This window comes from Somniosus microcephalus, chromosome 11, assembly GCF_052327205.1.
Source record: "Somniosus microcephalus isolate GS21.2 chromosome 11, FLI_Smic_1.0, whole genome shotgun sequence".
NCBI lineage: Eukaryota > Metazoa > Chordata > Chondrichthyes > Squaliformes > Somniosidae > Somniosus > Somniosus microcephalus.
The window spans coordinates 177,752,834-177,768,761 of record NC_140997.1 but is presented as its reverse complement, the minus strand read 5'-3'; the positions used below and the strand labels follow the sequence as shown (position 1 = coordinate 177,768,761).

Genomic DNA, 15,928 nt, shown 5'->3' with positions numbered 1-15,928 from the left:
AGCATACAAATAAAGCAGATGTTCAGAGCGCCAAACAACATTCTACTCAAACAAAAGTAAAATACAAGCGATGCTGGAAATCTGAAAGTTCTGAGGCAGGATCATCGACCTGAAACTGTTGCTCTCTCCACGAATGCTGCCTGATCTGAGTGTTTCCAGCATTCTGCACTATACCATAGTGTAACTTTTATTTCCAAGTAGCTGGAACGTCACAACATGATTAGCATATTACCATCCCATAATCCTTTACTTCCAACTCGATGTTTTGCTGACAAATCTTTTTTGTCAATTTGTGTTTAGAAAACAATGTGAATCCTGACTTTAAATAATCACAATCTCAGCTGATAATAAAAACTTCTTTTAAGGTAGGTCACCTAGACCCACTACAACTGTGAACAGTATTCGGCTGATAGACCTGGGCTCGTCGGGTTAATTTTGTTAGCTTTGCGCAGTGGCAGTATCGTAGCCGATGAGGTTTAACCGAGGCGCGATTATTGCTTATTGAAAACTTTTCCCAATACCCCGCTATGACGACTTGAAATATAGTCGGCAGTGGCAATTTTTGATAGTCTCTGCGGAGACTACTTTTTTTAAACAAGAATAGAAACAAAATATCTTAATTAACAGAGTTGATGAAGTTTTTATACAGAATGTCACTTTAACGGCAAGCTAGCCTAAGCATATGTGGGATGTGCCTGCGTTGGTGAACGTAACAGGTTACATTAGGGTGGCCAATCTGGTTTGACATTCGTCCAGATTTGATCGCGTAATGTTTCATCATAGGACATTTAATCACGTGACATTTCCCCACTGTTTGCAAATGTTGCTACATTTACTTTAGTTGAGTGTCTTAATATCTATCGCCCAGCCCCGAACTAAATGTTTGACTTTTTGTTTTATAGTGAGATGAATAATATAATTTATAAATCAAAGAAAGAACACAAAGATTTGAGGATAAATAATGATTAAATAAAAACTACTTCTCGTATGTTTCTACAGTGTTGACTTCAATGAGAAACACCAAGTAAATACCACTCCCAGTTTGTGTTTCTCACCCTTCCTCCCCCAGTTTGTGTTTCTCGCCCTTCCTCCCCCAGTTTGTGTTTCTCGCCCTTCCTCCCCCAGTTTGTGTTTCTCGCCCTTCCTCCCCCAGTTTGTGTTTCTCGCCCTTCCTCCCCCAGTTTGTGTTTCTCGCCCTTCCTCCCCCAGTTTGTGTTTCTCGCCCTTCCTCCCCCAGTTTGTGTTTCTCACCCTTCCTCCCCCAGTTTGTGTTTCTTGCCCTTCCTCCCCCAGTTTGTGTTTCTTGCCCTTCCTCCCCCAGTTTGTGTTTCTTGCCCTTCCTCCCCCAGTTTGTGTTTCTCTCCCTACCTCCCCCAGTTTGTGTTTTTTCTCTCTCTGTCTCCCCCAGTTGCTTTCTCAGGACTCACGGAGTTTCCAGGTGATTTTCATTGGCCCTGATGTCGCTATCCTCATAACCGGTAAGACAGTGGTATTGTGAATAGCTGGGAGACCAGAAGGGCTCAGACATTACCTTTATAAAGCACTGGTTAGGCCACAACTGGAGTATTGCGTCCAGTTCTGGTCACCACACTTTAGGAAGGATGTGAAGGCCCTTGAGAGGATGCAGAGGAGATGGGGACTATTAGCTACAAGGACAGGTTGGAGAAGCTAGATTTGTTTTCATTAGAGCAAAGGGGGTTGAGGGGTGATTTGATAGAGGTGTACAAGATTATGACGGGTTTGGAGAGGCTAGACGAGGAAAGGCTGTTCCCACTAGTTGATGTTACAAGGACTAGGGGACACAGATTTAAGGTTTTGGGCAAGAGATACAGGGGGAACGTGAGGAAAAACTTTTTTACGCAGCAAGTGGTGAGGACCTGGAACTCGCTGCTGACAGAAGTGGTGGAAGTGGAGACACTCAATGTTTTCAAGGGGAGACTGGATAGGCACTTGGGGAAATAAACTTGCAGGGCTTCGGGGATAGAGCGGGGGGATGGGACTGATGACCGCTCCACAGAGATGGATTTGATGGGCCGAATGGCCTCCGTCTGTGTCGTTATGAATCTAGGACTCTATGACAATGTGGTTTGGTTGCGAGCCTCGACAGCCTGGGTACTGTGCATGCGTGAACCATGCATACAAGGGCTGTTTTTCCCGAGTGGCCCATTCTGGTAGAATCCCGCCCAAAGCGGGAGAGTTGGAAACCCTAAGTTACATAGATAGGGAAGGATGCCATGATGTCTTGAAATCTGGAATGCTCGCCCCCAAAAAGCTGTTGAGGTGAGATCAACTGAAAATTTCAAATAAGATGGATAGATTTTTGTTAGGCAAGGGTATTAAGGGTTACGGAACCAAGGCGGGTAGATGGAGTTAAGAATCAGATCAGCCAGGATCTAATTGAATGGCAGAACAAGCTCAAGGGGCTGAATGGCCTACTCCTGTTCCTATGAAATATAGTCAGCAATGGCACTTCTTGTCAGCCTCTGACTTATAAGCAACAACAACATAGAATTTACAGCATAGAAACAGGCAATTCAGCCAACAGGTCTTTGCAGCGTTTATACTCCATACGAGGCTCCTCCCACCTTACGTCATCTCATGCAACAGCATATCCTTCTATTCCTTTCTCCGCCATAAAAACATAAGAATTAGGAGCAGGAGTAGACCATACGGCCCTTCGAGCCTGCTCCACCATTCAGTAAGATCATGGCTGATCTTATACCTCAACTCCACTTTCCCGCCCGATCCCCATATCCCTTGATTCCCCTAGAGTCCAAAAATCTATCTATCTCAGCCTTGAATATACTCAATGACTCAGCATTCACAGCCCTTTGGAGTAGAGAATTCCAAATATTCACAACCCTCTGAGAGAAGAAATTCCTCCTCATCTCAGTCTTAAATGGCCAGCCCCTTATCCTGAGACTATGCCACCTAGTTTTAGACACTCCAGCCAGGGGAAGCAACCTCTCAGCATCTACCCTGTCAGTCCCCCATAGAATTTTAGAGGTTTCAAAGAGACCACCTCTGATTCTTTTAAACTCCAGAGAGTATAGGCCCAATCTGCTCAATCTCTCCTCATAGGACAGCCCTCTCATTCCGGGATCAATCTAATGAACCTTCGTTGCACCACCTTTAAGGCAAGTATGTCCTTCCTCAGATAACGAGACCAAAACTGTGTGGTCTCACCAAAGCCCTGTACAATTGTAGTAAGATTTCCTTATTCTTGTACTCCAACCCCCTTGCAATAAAGCCAACATGCCATTTGCCTTCCTAATTGCTTGCTGTACCTGCATGTACTTATCGAGCTTCCCCTTAATAAATGCATTATTGCTATTTGCCTCAACTACTCCTTGTGTTAGAAAGTTCCAAATTCTAACCACTTTCTGTGTCAAGAAATGTTTCCTGAATTCCTTATTGGATTTATTAGTAGCTATCTTGTATTTATAACCATCAGTTTTGGACTCCTCCGCTAGTGGAAACATCTTCTCTATATTGTCAAATCCCTTCAGAATTTTAAAGAACTCTATCAGGTCACCTTTCAGCCTTCACTTTTCTAGCGAAAGGGGTTGGCTGATAGTTACAACCTCAGTTCTCATATCATCCTTGTAAATTTTTTTGGACCTTCTCCAGTGCTTCTATATGCTTCTATATGCTTGTAATATGGCAACCAGAACTGTGTACAGTGGCCTAACCAAGTTTTTATATAAGTTTAACATAACTTCTCTGCTTTTGAATTCTATTCTTCTAGAAATTATCCCCAGTGCATAGTTTGCATTTGTATGACTTTGTTAATCTGTGTTGCTACTTTTAGTGATTTGTGAATCTGTACCCCTAGGTTGCTTTGGGCCTCTACCTCATTTAAACTCTTATTTTCTGAGGAGTAGGAGATTCCTCATTCCTGCTACTGAACTACGCCATTTCAAACTTATCCACAATGACATTAATTTGCCCTTTACATGCCCATTCTGCAAGTTTGTTAATGTCTTGTATTTTGTCACAGTCTTCCTCTGTATTAATGATACCCCCAATTTGATATCATCCACAAATTTTGATATTGTATTTCTGAGTCCCAAGTTCAAATCATTTATGTAAATGATGAACAACGGTGGTCCCAATTCTGATCACTATGGAACACCACTTCCCACTTTCCATCAGTCTGAGTTATTATCTTCAACCAATCTTTCCCGTTTTTTTTGGATGCACGGCCCCTTTAAGGGGCTGCACAGCCCATTCTCGAACTTTAACATTACAAAAGCCGGTCCCGGGCTGCACAGGACTGGCAAAGAGCTACACAACCGCACAGCTTATAGGGAACGTTGCCTTTAACCCCTACGCTCTGTTTTCTGTTTTGTCTAGAAAAAGAACCAGTGGAGAGATGAGGACTTTTTTTTATCACAGCTAGTTGTTGTGATCTGGAATGCACTGCCTGAAAGGATGGTGGAAGCAGATTTAATAGTAACTTTCAAGAGGGAATTGGATAAATGCTTGAAAAGGAAATATTTGCAAGGCTATGGGGAAAAAGCAGGGGAGTGGGACAAATTGAATAGCTCTTTCAGGCACAGTGGGTTGAATGGCTTCCTTCTGTGCTGTATGATTTGCTATCCATTTTGCTACTGCTGAAATAGAATTAAATGTTATTTTTATTAGCATACAAATAAAGCAGATGTTCAGAGCGCCAAACAACATTCTACTCAAACAAAAGTAAAATACAAGCGATGCTGGAAATCTGAAAGTTCTGAGGCAGGATCATCGACCTGAAACTGTTGCTCTCTCCACGAATGCTGCCTGATCTGAGTGTTTCCAGCATTCTGCACTATACCATAGTGTAACTTTTATTTCCAAGTAGCTGGAACGTCACAACGTGATTAGCATATTACCATCCCATAATCCTTTACTTCCAACTCGATGTTTTGCTGACAAATCTTTTTTGTCAATTTGTGTTTAGAAAACAATGTGAATCCTGACTTTAAATAATCACAATCTCAGCTGATAATAAAAACTTCTTTTAAGGTAGGTCACCTAGACCCACTACAACTGTGAACAGTATGCGGCTGATAGACCTGGGCTCGTCAGGCTAAATTTTGTTAGCTTTGCGCAGTGGCAGTATCGTAGCCGATGAGGTTTAACCGAGGCGCGATTATTGCTTATTGAAAACTTTTCCCAATACCCCGCTATGACGACTTGAAATATAGTCGGCAATGGCAATTTTTGACAGTCTCTGCGGAGACTGACTTTACAATGAAAAACAGTTGTGAAATTCGAATTGAAGTAGTTTTTTTAGTAAGCTATAAGTTCAATGAATGTTCCGCAAATACTTATCATCAAAGATATATATTTAAGCGGTTACGCGAATTTAAACCGATTCTAATTACGCATGAAAGAATTCGCTGAAGTATTGCATTAGCTGTCAAACTAGGTTAGCAATGGTCAACATAAAAAATAATAGTAATCTTTAATTATCAAAAACCTTGCGCCCTCTGTTGGTACCTGCAAACTTTATAAACCAAGTCTAATCTTGAGTTTGTTATAATCATACTTCCTGCTATTCGTCATGGCAGGATCATTTTCGCTCTTGAATTTATTTCACTTTATTTTATTCTTGTTTCAATAAAGCAGAATTTTATTGCCGAAGGAAATTGTGCTGTTTGGACTATTACTTTTTCCTGTATTACACAGGATTTCATTGTCGGTGTGGATCATCTGTCAAGTCAGAACTTGACAGATCGCATATTCGGGATTTACCGCATGCAGAAATCCCGAACTTGCTGTCCATTTCAAAGGCAGTATGACGGAGTACAACGTCATACTGACCGCAAATTCTGGCCCACTTAGTTTTTTATCTGACCTTGTTAAAAAAAAAGTGATACAAAAGCAAAATACTGCAGATGCTGGAAATCTGAAATAAAAATAGAAAATGCTGGAAATACTCATCACGAAGGCTCATTGACCTGAAACGTTAACTCTGTTTCTCTCTCCACAGATGCTGCCTGAGCTGTATTCCCTGTAATTTTGTTTGGCACCACGCGACCTATTTAAGGGGCTGCGCGGGCCATTCAAAATAACGCACACACGTGATTTTTGCATTGAAGAACCATCTAGCTGGCTGGGTGGGTTCCCTAGAGCGCTGCACGGTGCTCAGCCACACAGCTTAAAGGGAACATTGTTGCTGAGTATTTCCAGCTTTTTCTGTTTTTACTTGTTAAAGAAAGAATTGAAATGAAGATATTTTATTGGTACATTTATGTGGTAACTTAATTACGAGTGTTCAAAGCTGCTTGCTGTAATTCCCAAACGGCAGGTGGTTTAGCATCACATTTTGAGGGTGGAGTTGGATGACCAAATTTATAAATTCCTACAGGGACTTTTTGTTATATTTGCCATTTTTCTCGGTGTTGGTAATGGTGGATGGCTGCACCAGAGCCACTGGGAGTGGAGGAGGTGTGGGGTTGGGGATCCCCTATGCAGACTCATAACACTTCATTGAAGTTCTTAACATGGTTACAACAACAACGTGTGTTTAACATAGTAAAATGTCCCAAGGTGCTTCACAGGAGCATTATCAAACAAAATTTGACATCGAGCCACATAAGGGGATATTAGGGCAGATCAAAGAAGTAGGTTTGAAGGAGCACCTTAAAAGAGGAAAGCGAGGTAGAGCCGCAAAGAGGTTTAGGAAGGGATTTCCAGAGCTTAGGACCTCGGCAGCTGAAGGCAAGGCTGCCAATGGTGGAGCAAAATAAAATTGGGGATGTGCAAGAGGCCGGAATTGGAGGGGCACAGATATCTCGGAGGGTTGTAGGGCTGGAGGATGTTACAGAGATAGGGAGGGGCGAGGCCATAGAGCGATTTGAAAACAAGGATGAGAATTTTAAAAGCGAGGCATTACTTAACCAGAAGCCAATGTAGGTCAGCGATCACAAGGATGATGGGTGAAGTGAATGGGACTTGGTGCAAGTTAGGATATGGGCATCAGAGTTTTGGATGAGCTTAGGTTTATGGAGGGTGGAAGATGTGAGGCCAGCCAGGAGTGCATTGAAATAGTGACATCTAGAGGTAACAAAGGCATAGATGAGGGTTTCAGCAGCAAATGAGCTGTGGCAGAGCCGGAGTCGGGTGATGTTACGGAGGTGGAAATAGGCGGTTTTAGTGATGGTGCGGATATGTGGTCGAATACTCATCTTGGGGTCAAATACGACACCAAGGTTGTGAACAGTCTGGTTCAGCCTCAGGCAGTGGCCAGGGAGAGAGATGGAGTCGGTGACTAGGGAACGAGTTTGTGGCGGGGACCAAAGACAATGGCTTCGGTCTTCCCAATATTTAGTTGGAGGAAATTTCTCCTCATCGACGGATAAACAGCGTGTACAAATCAGAGGGAGTGGAGGGGTAGAGAGAGGTGGTGGTGAGGTAGAGCTGGGTGTCGTCAGTGTACATGTGGAACCTGATATTATATTTTTGGATGATGTCACCAAGCAGCAGCATGTAGATGAGAAATAGGATGGAGCCAAGGATAGATCCTTAGGGACTCCAGAGGTAAAGGAGCAAAAGCGGGAGCAGGAGCAGGAAAAGCAACCATTGCAGGTGATTCTCTGGCTACGACTGGATAGAACCAGGCGAGGGCAGTCCCATCCAGATGGATGATGGAGGGGAGGTGTTGGAGGAGGATGGTTAGGAAGGGAGAAAATAATTGACAAACAAGCAAAACTAAAAGAGGATAAAATCCCAGGTCCGGATGGTATGCACCCAATATATATATATAAAGTTCCATAGAAGAGGAGATAGTGTCAGAGGACTGGCAGACAGTGAATGTTGTTCCTATATATGAAAAGGGAGATTGGACAAAACCTGGGAACTATATATCAGTCAGCCTAACATCGGTGATAGGAAAGATACTGGAATCTATACTAAAAGAAGTGCTATAACAGAATCTATAGACAGAGAATATAATAAAAAATAGTCAGCATTGATTCCATAAGGCTAAGTCATGCTTAATTAACCTGATAGAATTCTTTGAAGAGGTAATGGAAAGATTAGACAAGGGTAATGTAGTAGGTATCATATACTTGGACTTTCAAAAGACCTTCGATAAGATATGACCCGGGTCATGACAATGGTTAGGGCATGGGGAATCAGAGGACAAATAGCTGAATGGATAGCAAATTGGCTAAAATATAGAAAGTAGAGAGTAGGGGTAAAAGGTAGTTATTCAGATTGGAGGAAGGTAGAAAGCAGTGTTCCAAAGGATCAGTGCTGGGACTGTTGAAACGGATTCTTTTGGTCCTCAATCTGGTTCAGTACAAACACTGAGTCGAATACTGGTTGAGTTCAACAGTTTTTATTCCGTCATCCCGGGAGACTTACTCTGATACAGCACAGTCCTGACTCCAGAAGAGTCCGACAGGTTAAACCAGAGCAAGCAATCTTTCATACAGTGTGCCACATTATTATACTTGCATTTGAGAAGACATTAACACATCGTACAGTCTGCACCAATCCCGAGCTGTACACGTATACATTTAATTTGATTTCCTGGCCTGGCAGTATGAAACAAAGAAGTCACATTTCACTGAATGGTTTATAGTTAAGTAAATATGCTGGTAATGGTTTCACGATCACCTAATCATTATGGTAATGTGTTTGCAATCATGGTAATGTGTTTTCTGATCGCCTATTGTCTGTATAACCTCTGCACTCTGCCCTACACTGTTTCCACCAGCAAGGTGTGACATCGTGGGTGCCAGCCATATTAGCAGCCACAGATCAGTTTAGCTTCTTTTATTTTACTTCCTGCTGCCTTCACAGTTTCTTGAGTTAACATGATCATTTCTTACAATATGCAAGTGACTCAGCGATGTCGACATTTCACCACCATTTTATGCTGACAGGATCCTCCATTTTAGATTGACAGGGTCCTTGGCTATGCGAAGCGAGTTGTTACCATTTTTTTGCATTCTATATCCTCATTCCCCCCTTTTATCATTCCATGATAACCATCTAAGGTACCCAGTGATTCTGGGCTTCATCCTACTGGTCCATCTCTATCTTATTGAGTCTATTATACTCCTCCTCCATTAATTCTTTCTCAACTTGCTCCTTTACCATCTCACTCGCTTCACCCTCTATATTTAGTAATTCAATTTCTTCTTCTGATGATTTCCTTTTTTAATAGTCCATTACAGAAGTCCCATTTAGTCACGTTCCAGGATCCGAAAGCTTTAAGATTCTTGTCTTTGCACTGGAGAATATCTCTTCGGCACAGGTGGACGGTTTTTCCAGGTGTGATTTTCTTACATTTCTTCAGTCGATTGAACGCCCCGCCCGCGAGCAGGATAACACTCAGAAGCAGTAATAAAGTCCTCATCTTGATTCTTGGTGATCAATCAATGCTACTTATTAACTATTAATCTGGAAAACAAAGTGCTTACACAAGATCAAAAGTTAAAAACTTAAAATATTAAAACTTAAAATTAAAAATTAAAATCGTATAATAAGTATAATAAGAGTAGGATTTCAGCAGGCCAGAACAATCCAAACACAACACCAGACCTCGTAAAAGCTGCAGTCACCTCTATCAAGGCCGAGCACGAGTTCTGTAGTCTCCTATCAATGGCTGATCAATCAAAATAAAATTAATGATTGTTCGTAAAATCTATATACTGTACTGATTTACTACTGATTATCTCCCCCCCTTTTGATTGGTTTCTCCAATCAATTTACAGTGGTGGAAATGCACCCATGCGCTTCTTCCCTCGACCTTAGCTGCAGTCGGGGTTGTTAGTAAGACCTGATATGGACCTTCCCACCTTGGATCTAGACTTTTACGAGTCCAGTTCTTAACCATCACATACGAACCTGGTTCAATTTTTAGAGAACCAGATAAGTCAGGAAGTTCACCATATGCAGCACGGACCTGTGAATGCAGCCCGCGCAAAACCTTAGTAAGAGCCAAGACATAGGTCGTCATTTCTTCAGTCATATGGTGAAAATGCACCGTTGTAGGAGCATTTTGGTTCCAGGGAGTCTTGAGTGGTCTACCATAGATAATCTCAGCAGGTGTAAGTCGTGCTTTACCCGCTGGTGTGGTGCGGATCTGAAAGAGAGCCACAGGAAGCAATTTCAACCAAGTGGAGCCGGTTTCGGCTACCAGTTTAGCAAGTTTGTTCCTCAGAGTCTGATTGGTTCTTTCGACAAGTCCTGCAGCCTGTGGTCGATAAGCACAATGCAATTGCTGATGAATGTTCAACTGGGTACAAAGTTCCTTGTTCACTTCGGCAGTGAAGTGAGGACCGTTGTCAGAACTTAACCGAGTTGGAATACCATACGAGGTATGATCTCTCTCAGCAATGCCTTAACAACAGTAGAGGCTTTATTGTCTGTGGTTGGATATGCCTCGATCCATTTACTAAATACATCTACAATGACAAGTACGTATTTGTAACACTGACATCTTTCCAACTCAATGTAGTCCATTTGCAGGGTCTCAAAGGGACCCTCAGGTAAAGGGGTTTTTCCCCATTCGCAAGGCACTCCCTTTCCAGGGTTGTGTTGTTGACAAATCAGGCATCGATCGCTAATGTTCTGTGCTATTGCTTGAAGCCTTGGATGCCACCAAGTACTTAGAAGCAAATCACCCACTGCCCTGGCACCACAATGAGTTGCAAAGTGTACACATTCAATAACCCATAAAGCTAGCTCATCAGACATGCAAGTCTGTTCCGCGGAATAGTCCAGAGTTTTGATAAAGGGTTATATACACATCCCAATTCTCTCCACAAATGCTTATCACTACCAGGAGCGTCCTCCTGCAACTTAATCACCTCTTGGATGGTTGGCATTAGTTTTCCGAGGTAGACTGATTCTTTTTGGAATTTTTAGTCTGCCTCATCATTCGGGGCACAATCATTTGGTGACTCCTAGAAGCATTTTTGGCCGCCTCATCAGCGCGGCGGTTTCCTATATCTACCGGGTTTTGGCCAGTGGTATGGGCAGAGCATTTAATCACAGCTATCTGTTTGGGGAGTAAAAGGGCTTGCAAGAGACCTGAGACTAACTGACGGTGAGAGATCGGGCTGCCCGAAGAGGTTAGAAATCCTCTATTTTTCCACAATTGTCCAAAGTCGTGAACTACTCCAAAGGCATATCTAGAGTCTGTATATACATTAATTCGTAATCCTTCTCCCAAAGTACAAGCTCGTATGAGTGCAAACAGTTCGGCTTGCTGGGCAGAAAAAGGGGATTCAAAGGCTGCTGATTCTAAGGTGACACCTTCCTGATTTACAATTGCATAACCAGAAATTCGTTTTCCCATCTCATCAACTGAAGAACTGCCGTCCGTATACATGGTAATATCGGGATCTGCAATAAGAGTGTCAGACAGATCAGGTCGGACTGAGGTATCATCCTTAATGAGGTTTAAGCAATCATGGCTTGGTTCATCACTCTCGGAGGGCGGATTTGCAAGGAAACTGGCAGGGTTGATAGTGCTACAGTGTTTAAATGCTAGCCGAGGGTTGTTCAGTAAGTATATTTCATACTTATTTTGCCTGGCGGTAGTCAGGTGTTGGGTCTGCAATTGCCCCAATAACGCAGTGACTGAGTGAGAGCTATACACGGTAATGTCCTGCTGAAGTGTCATATTAGCAGCTGACTGTAGACTGTTGTAGATGGCTGTAAGGATCTGGGTGCAATAGGAATGTCCTAAGGCTACCGGATCCAGTTTTGATGAATAATAAGCTACCGGTCGATGCTTATCTCCATGCTTCTGAGTCAGAACTGCTGTTGAGCAATCGTTCATTACTGTGCAATATAACTGGAATGGCCTATCATACAGGGGTCGTCCCAGGGCTGGTGCTTGGACCAGATCCTGTTTTAATTCCTCAAATGCCTGCTGTGCCTCTAGTTCCAGCTCAAACTCTCCCTCTTTAGCCGTGTAGGGAGTCAGATGTTTGGTTAATACTGCAATATTAGGTATCTACTGTCGACAATAATTAACCATTCCCAGCCACTGCCTGACTTGTTTGGCCGTTTTAGGGGTTGGCGTCTCGCATATTGGCTGTATTCTGCTAGTTTCCAAACTGCGGTTTTCGGCTGATAACATAACTCCAAGAAATTTAACTGTCTTCTGAGCCACCAATACTTTCGCTGGAGATACCACATATCCTAATTCTGAGAGATAGTTCAACAACTGAATAGTGTCCTCTCTGTTTACTTAGCTCATCAGGGCTAGCAATGAGAAGGTCATCCACATATTGGATCAGATTGGAGCCACAATTTAATGTCAGTGTCTGTAATTGCTGTTGAAGGCACCGCGAAAACAGGGTAGGTGAATTCACAAAGCCCTGGGGTAATCGAGTCCACGTATACTGCTGACCGTTGTAAGTGAAGGCAAAAAGGTATTGGCTAGTAGTGGCCAATGGCAGGGAGAAAAAGGCGTGCTGGAGATCGACTACCGCAAAAACTGTAGCATCAGCAGGTATCGAGGCCAAGATGTGTGCTGGATTAGGTACTAGCGCATGAAGTGGCTGAACAATCGCATTTATTGCTCGTAAATCCTGCACTAGGCGGAACTGATCAGGCTTACCAGGCTTTGGAACAGCCAGGATGGGTGTATTACAACTGGATTGGCAAGTTACCAAAATTCCCTGCTCCAACAATCCCTTAATGAGTCTGTCTATACTCGGAAGAGCTTGGTGTTTCAAAGGGTATTGTCGTACCGTCAGCAAGGTCACATTTTCCTTCACTGGGATCTCAATGGGTTTTATGCCGGTTAGACCTACATGCGTTGGGTCTTCTGCCCATACCTGTGGGTTCACATACTCCAGTATGTCTTTCCCTACATGACGGTGCACCACAGTCAGGCTAGGCTCAGGGTTTTGGTAAAATTGGACCATCAGACCTCCGGGTAACTGTTGCGGTTGGTGACATTCAGGGTTTGCCTGATCGATCGCTCGTTTTACCATAGGCCCCAAATCTTTGGCATGGAAAGGCTGGTTAACTTCCCGCGTGATATGAGGGGCCACTGTCGAAGGCTGCTTCCACAAGTGTAAGGGAACCTGCACAAACTCTGCTTTTCCCTCAGGTCCAGTTACTACAGCCTTGAGGTAGATTGTCCATTCGGTACCTTCCTGATCTTTAAAATACTCCTCAAGGGTCCTATCCTTTCCACTTCGATCATATGCCAGTGTCACATGATAGGAGGATGCATTGAGGTCGAGCGACCACCATTGAGGTGTAGTCAAAACATAACATTGCCTTTTATTTGCCCAATGTCCTATTGCTATTCCTTCATCACCACAATCAAGTTTGAGTTGGAATGCACATAGTAAGTCTCTGGCCATCAAATTGCAGTCCAAGCCGGTAGTTATTACAAATTGGTGGGTTGCAGATTGATTTTTGTAGGTCACCTGAACTGGTTCTGACATAGCATACTTGGTCATTTGACCTTGGAAGCCTGATAATTCCTGGGTCTTGTTGGATCGGGGAAGTTTAAGGTCCGATTGGGCAGAGGACATGGCGGCTCCAGTGTCTACTAAAAAGGGATACCATTGATCCTGGATTTGCAACATTAATAAGGGTTCTCGGTCCGAATGTAAAGTGCTGACCACTAGATTAGCTAGTCAATTCTGTGGGAATGGATTGTTCTGGGAGAAATTGGTATATCCTCCCCTGCCTCCACTAGGTCCTCCTTTGTTTCCTCTCCATCTTCCCATGCCTCTCCTAGGTGGGTCTCGATAGGCTAAGGATTGGCAGTCTCTGACCCAGTGGCCATCCTCTCCACAGTTATAACACTGCCCTTGTCTTGGACCTTGGTATCCCCGTCCTTGTCCTCTACCCCTTCCTCTACCTCCGTAATTCTGTTGTGGAGGGGCATAGGGTTGGCCGTATGCAGTAGCATCGGGGCCGTTTGGATGAGTGTAATATCCATAATTCTGAGAGTCTACCCGTCCAGGGGTACAGTATTGAGGTTCCATCTGATACCCTGTCCTGCCTATCGTGTGTGGTTGAATTGGGACTTCCTTCACGACATATTCTGTTTTTATTGTCTTCTGGGGTTGGTTCTCCAAACCTTTACTCTCTTTCCAATAATATTTTATGGCTCTAGTAATTTTAGCTGGGCTATTTTCTGCCCAGTTCATATTATTGGTTTTAATTGCGGTTGCTACCGCAGCCGGAAGGCAGTTCGTCAGAATGGCGCAGAATTGGGGTGAATTGGCTCCTCCTTGATAATTGGTGTCCCCCGACTGTCCCTGATAAACCTCACAGAATCTCTCCAAAAATTCCTCAGGTCCCTCATCTTTCTTTGGCTTAGTATCTAGGACATTGGATATGTTAATAGGCTTCTGAAGTGTTTGACTAGCAGCCGTAAGCATGGCTGTTATTCTATCATTGTCATTCCCCATGGCCACATTTAGGGCTGCCAGATTAGCATGTCGCAAGTGAGTTAAGAATCGAGTATGTTCCGAGGGGGTCAGTACTTGTTGGATTAAAGCCCATAAATCTCGGGATTCAGCGTTGTACACTTGAATGGTGGTTCGTAAAAAGTCCACAGACTTTTGAGGCGCTTTGTGGCGATCCGGCGCATTAGTTAGGATAGACATTAATTCATTAGGCTTCCATGGGAAGAATACATCTATGGTGGGGTTAGCTGCGGCATTAGCCTGATCTGGGTTTGGCATCTTTCTCACTGGAAGGCTCCTGGGTGGGTTACCGGAATGATTTTTTGATTCTGACTCATGATCCTCAGGAGGTGATAAATCATCCTCCGAATCGGTAAAGTCACTACATGACTCAGTGTCGCTTTCCTGAGTGGATTTATGTTGAACTAACTGTCTGACTCTTTTCTTATTTCCCCGTTCCTCTTCTTCCTTCTTTTTCTTTTTCTTATCACTCCGGGTAGGAGTATAATTTGGCACAGGGTTTGTCTGTCCTGCCGTTTGTAACCGGGCCCGACTACTTATGGGATCAGTAACGCCTGTGGCACTATCGGGTAAGGTGGTTGGGGGTATTCCTGGAGTGAATGGGGGACTGGTTGCGGAGAGGGTTGCTGGAGGGGTAGTATTAGGCATCGCTAGTGAGGCCGATGTTGGAAGGGAGGGGTAAATATTGATGTACTGGGGTGGCTGAGGAGGTGGCGCATTAGGAGTTCTGTACATCCAATTGTCTAAGTCCTCATCTGTTCCGTCTCCCTCTTTCAACCTAAGGCCAACCATTGAACTACGTAGTTCATTTTTATCCTTTTTATCTGGCGCCTTTTCAGATTTTGACCTTTTCTCATGTGCACATTCTTTCTTAAGTATTTCAATGGGTTTAGGATTTCCTCCTTCGGTTAACTTTATTCCTAATTTAACAGCATTTTCTTGCCAGCTGGCTAATAGGGAACTGTCTTTAATTTCTTGGCAGTACTGTCGCCAGAGTCCAATTAGTTTCTTAGTCTTGCTTCCCATGTTCTTTTCCCAAATCATTTCTTGAGCTTGTTTAACCGTTTCTAAACTTTTGGGACCCCCTAGTGGCCATTGTTCGCTGCCTAATTTTTTATTTAAACTCCCTGAGAGTAGTCTCAATTGTTGGGCTTTATCTGGATATTTGTCACATAATGTTTGTAAGGCACTGCCCTCGTCACTTGTTGTGTCTAGGTAATTACCCATGGTTCTCTTACACTAAGGGCTCCCTTTCAGGATTCGAGTTACGTTTTTAAAAGTGTCTCGTGTATTTCACGGATACCGGCACACAAAACTAAACACCACAATACAATAACTACAATACTTAGACCAAACAAAAACACAGTGAGTCGTCTATATTCATCAAATAGTAATTTTAGCCTCTGTCACCATCTGGTACAGGTATTCTTAGCCTAATTATTCAAATTGTAAATTTAGCCTCTGTCACCGCCTGGTACAGGTATTCTTAAACTCTAATTATTCAACTTATACGA

General features: G+C 43.3%; 1 protein-coding gene and 2 non-coding genes across 3 annotated transcripts; 2 read left to right on the top strand and 1 right to left on the bottom strand.

The window, feature by feature from the left end:
• Window positions 1-440: 440 nt before the first annotated feature.
• LOC147111007 (U4 spliceosomal RNA) lies at window positions 441-581 on the top strand. Its single transcript, XR_015080122.1, has one exon. It is a non-coding gene; the product is annotated as a U4 spliceosomal RNA (small nuclear RNA).
• A 4,505-nt stretch (window positions 582-5,086) lies between these two features.
• On the top strand, window positions 5,087-5,227 carry LOC147111006 (U4 spliceosomal RNA). The gene has a single exon (XR_015080121.1). It is a non-coding gene; the product is annotated as a U4 spliceosomal RNA (small nuclear RNA).
• A 5,512-nt stretch (window positions 5,228-10,739) lies between these two features.
• On the bottom strand, window positions 10,740-15,062 carry LOC147111005 (uncharacterized). The gene is made up of 2 exons (XM_085999992.1): window positions 14,010-15,062; window positions 10,740-11,437 (listed from the first exon to the last, which is right to left on the bottom strand). Exons 1-2 carry the CDS (start codon window positions 15,060-15,062, stop codon window positions 10,832-10,834), a joined length of 1,659 nt encoding a protein of 552 aa, XP_085856118.1. The 3' UTR covers window positions 10,740-10,831.
• Between the last annotated feature and the right edge of the window lie 866 nt (window positions 15,063-15,928).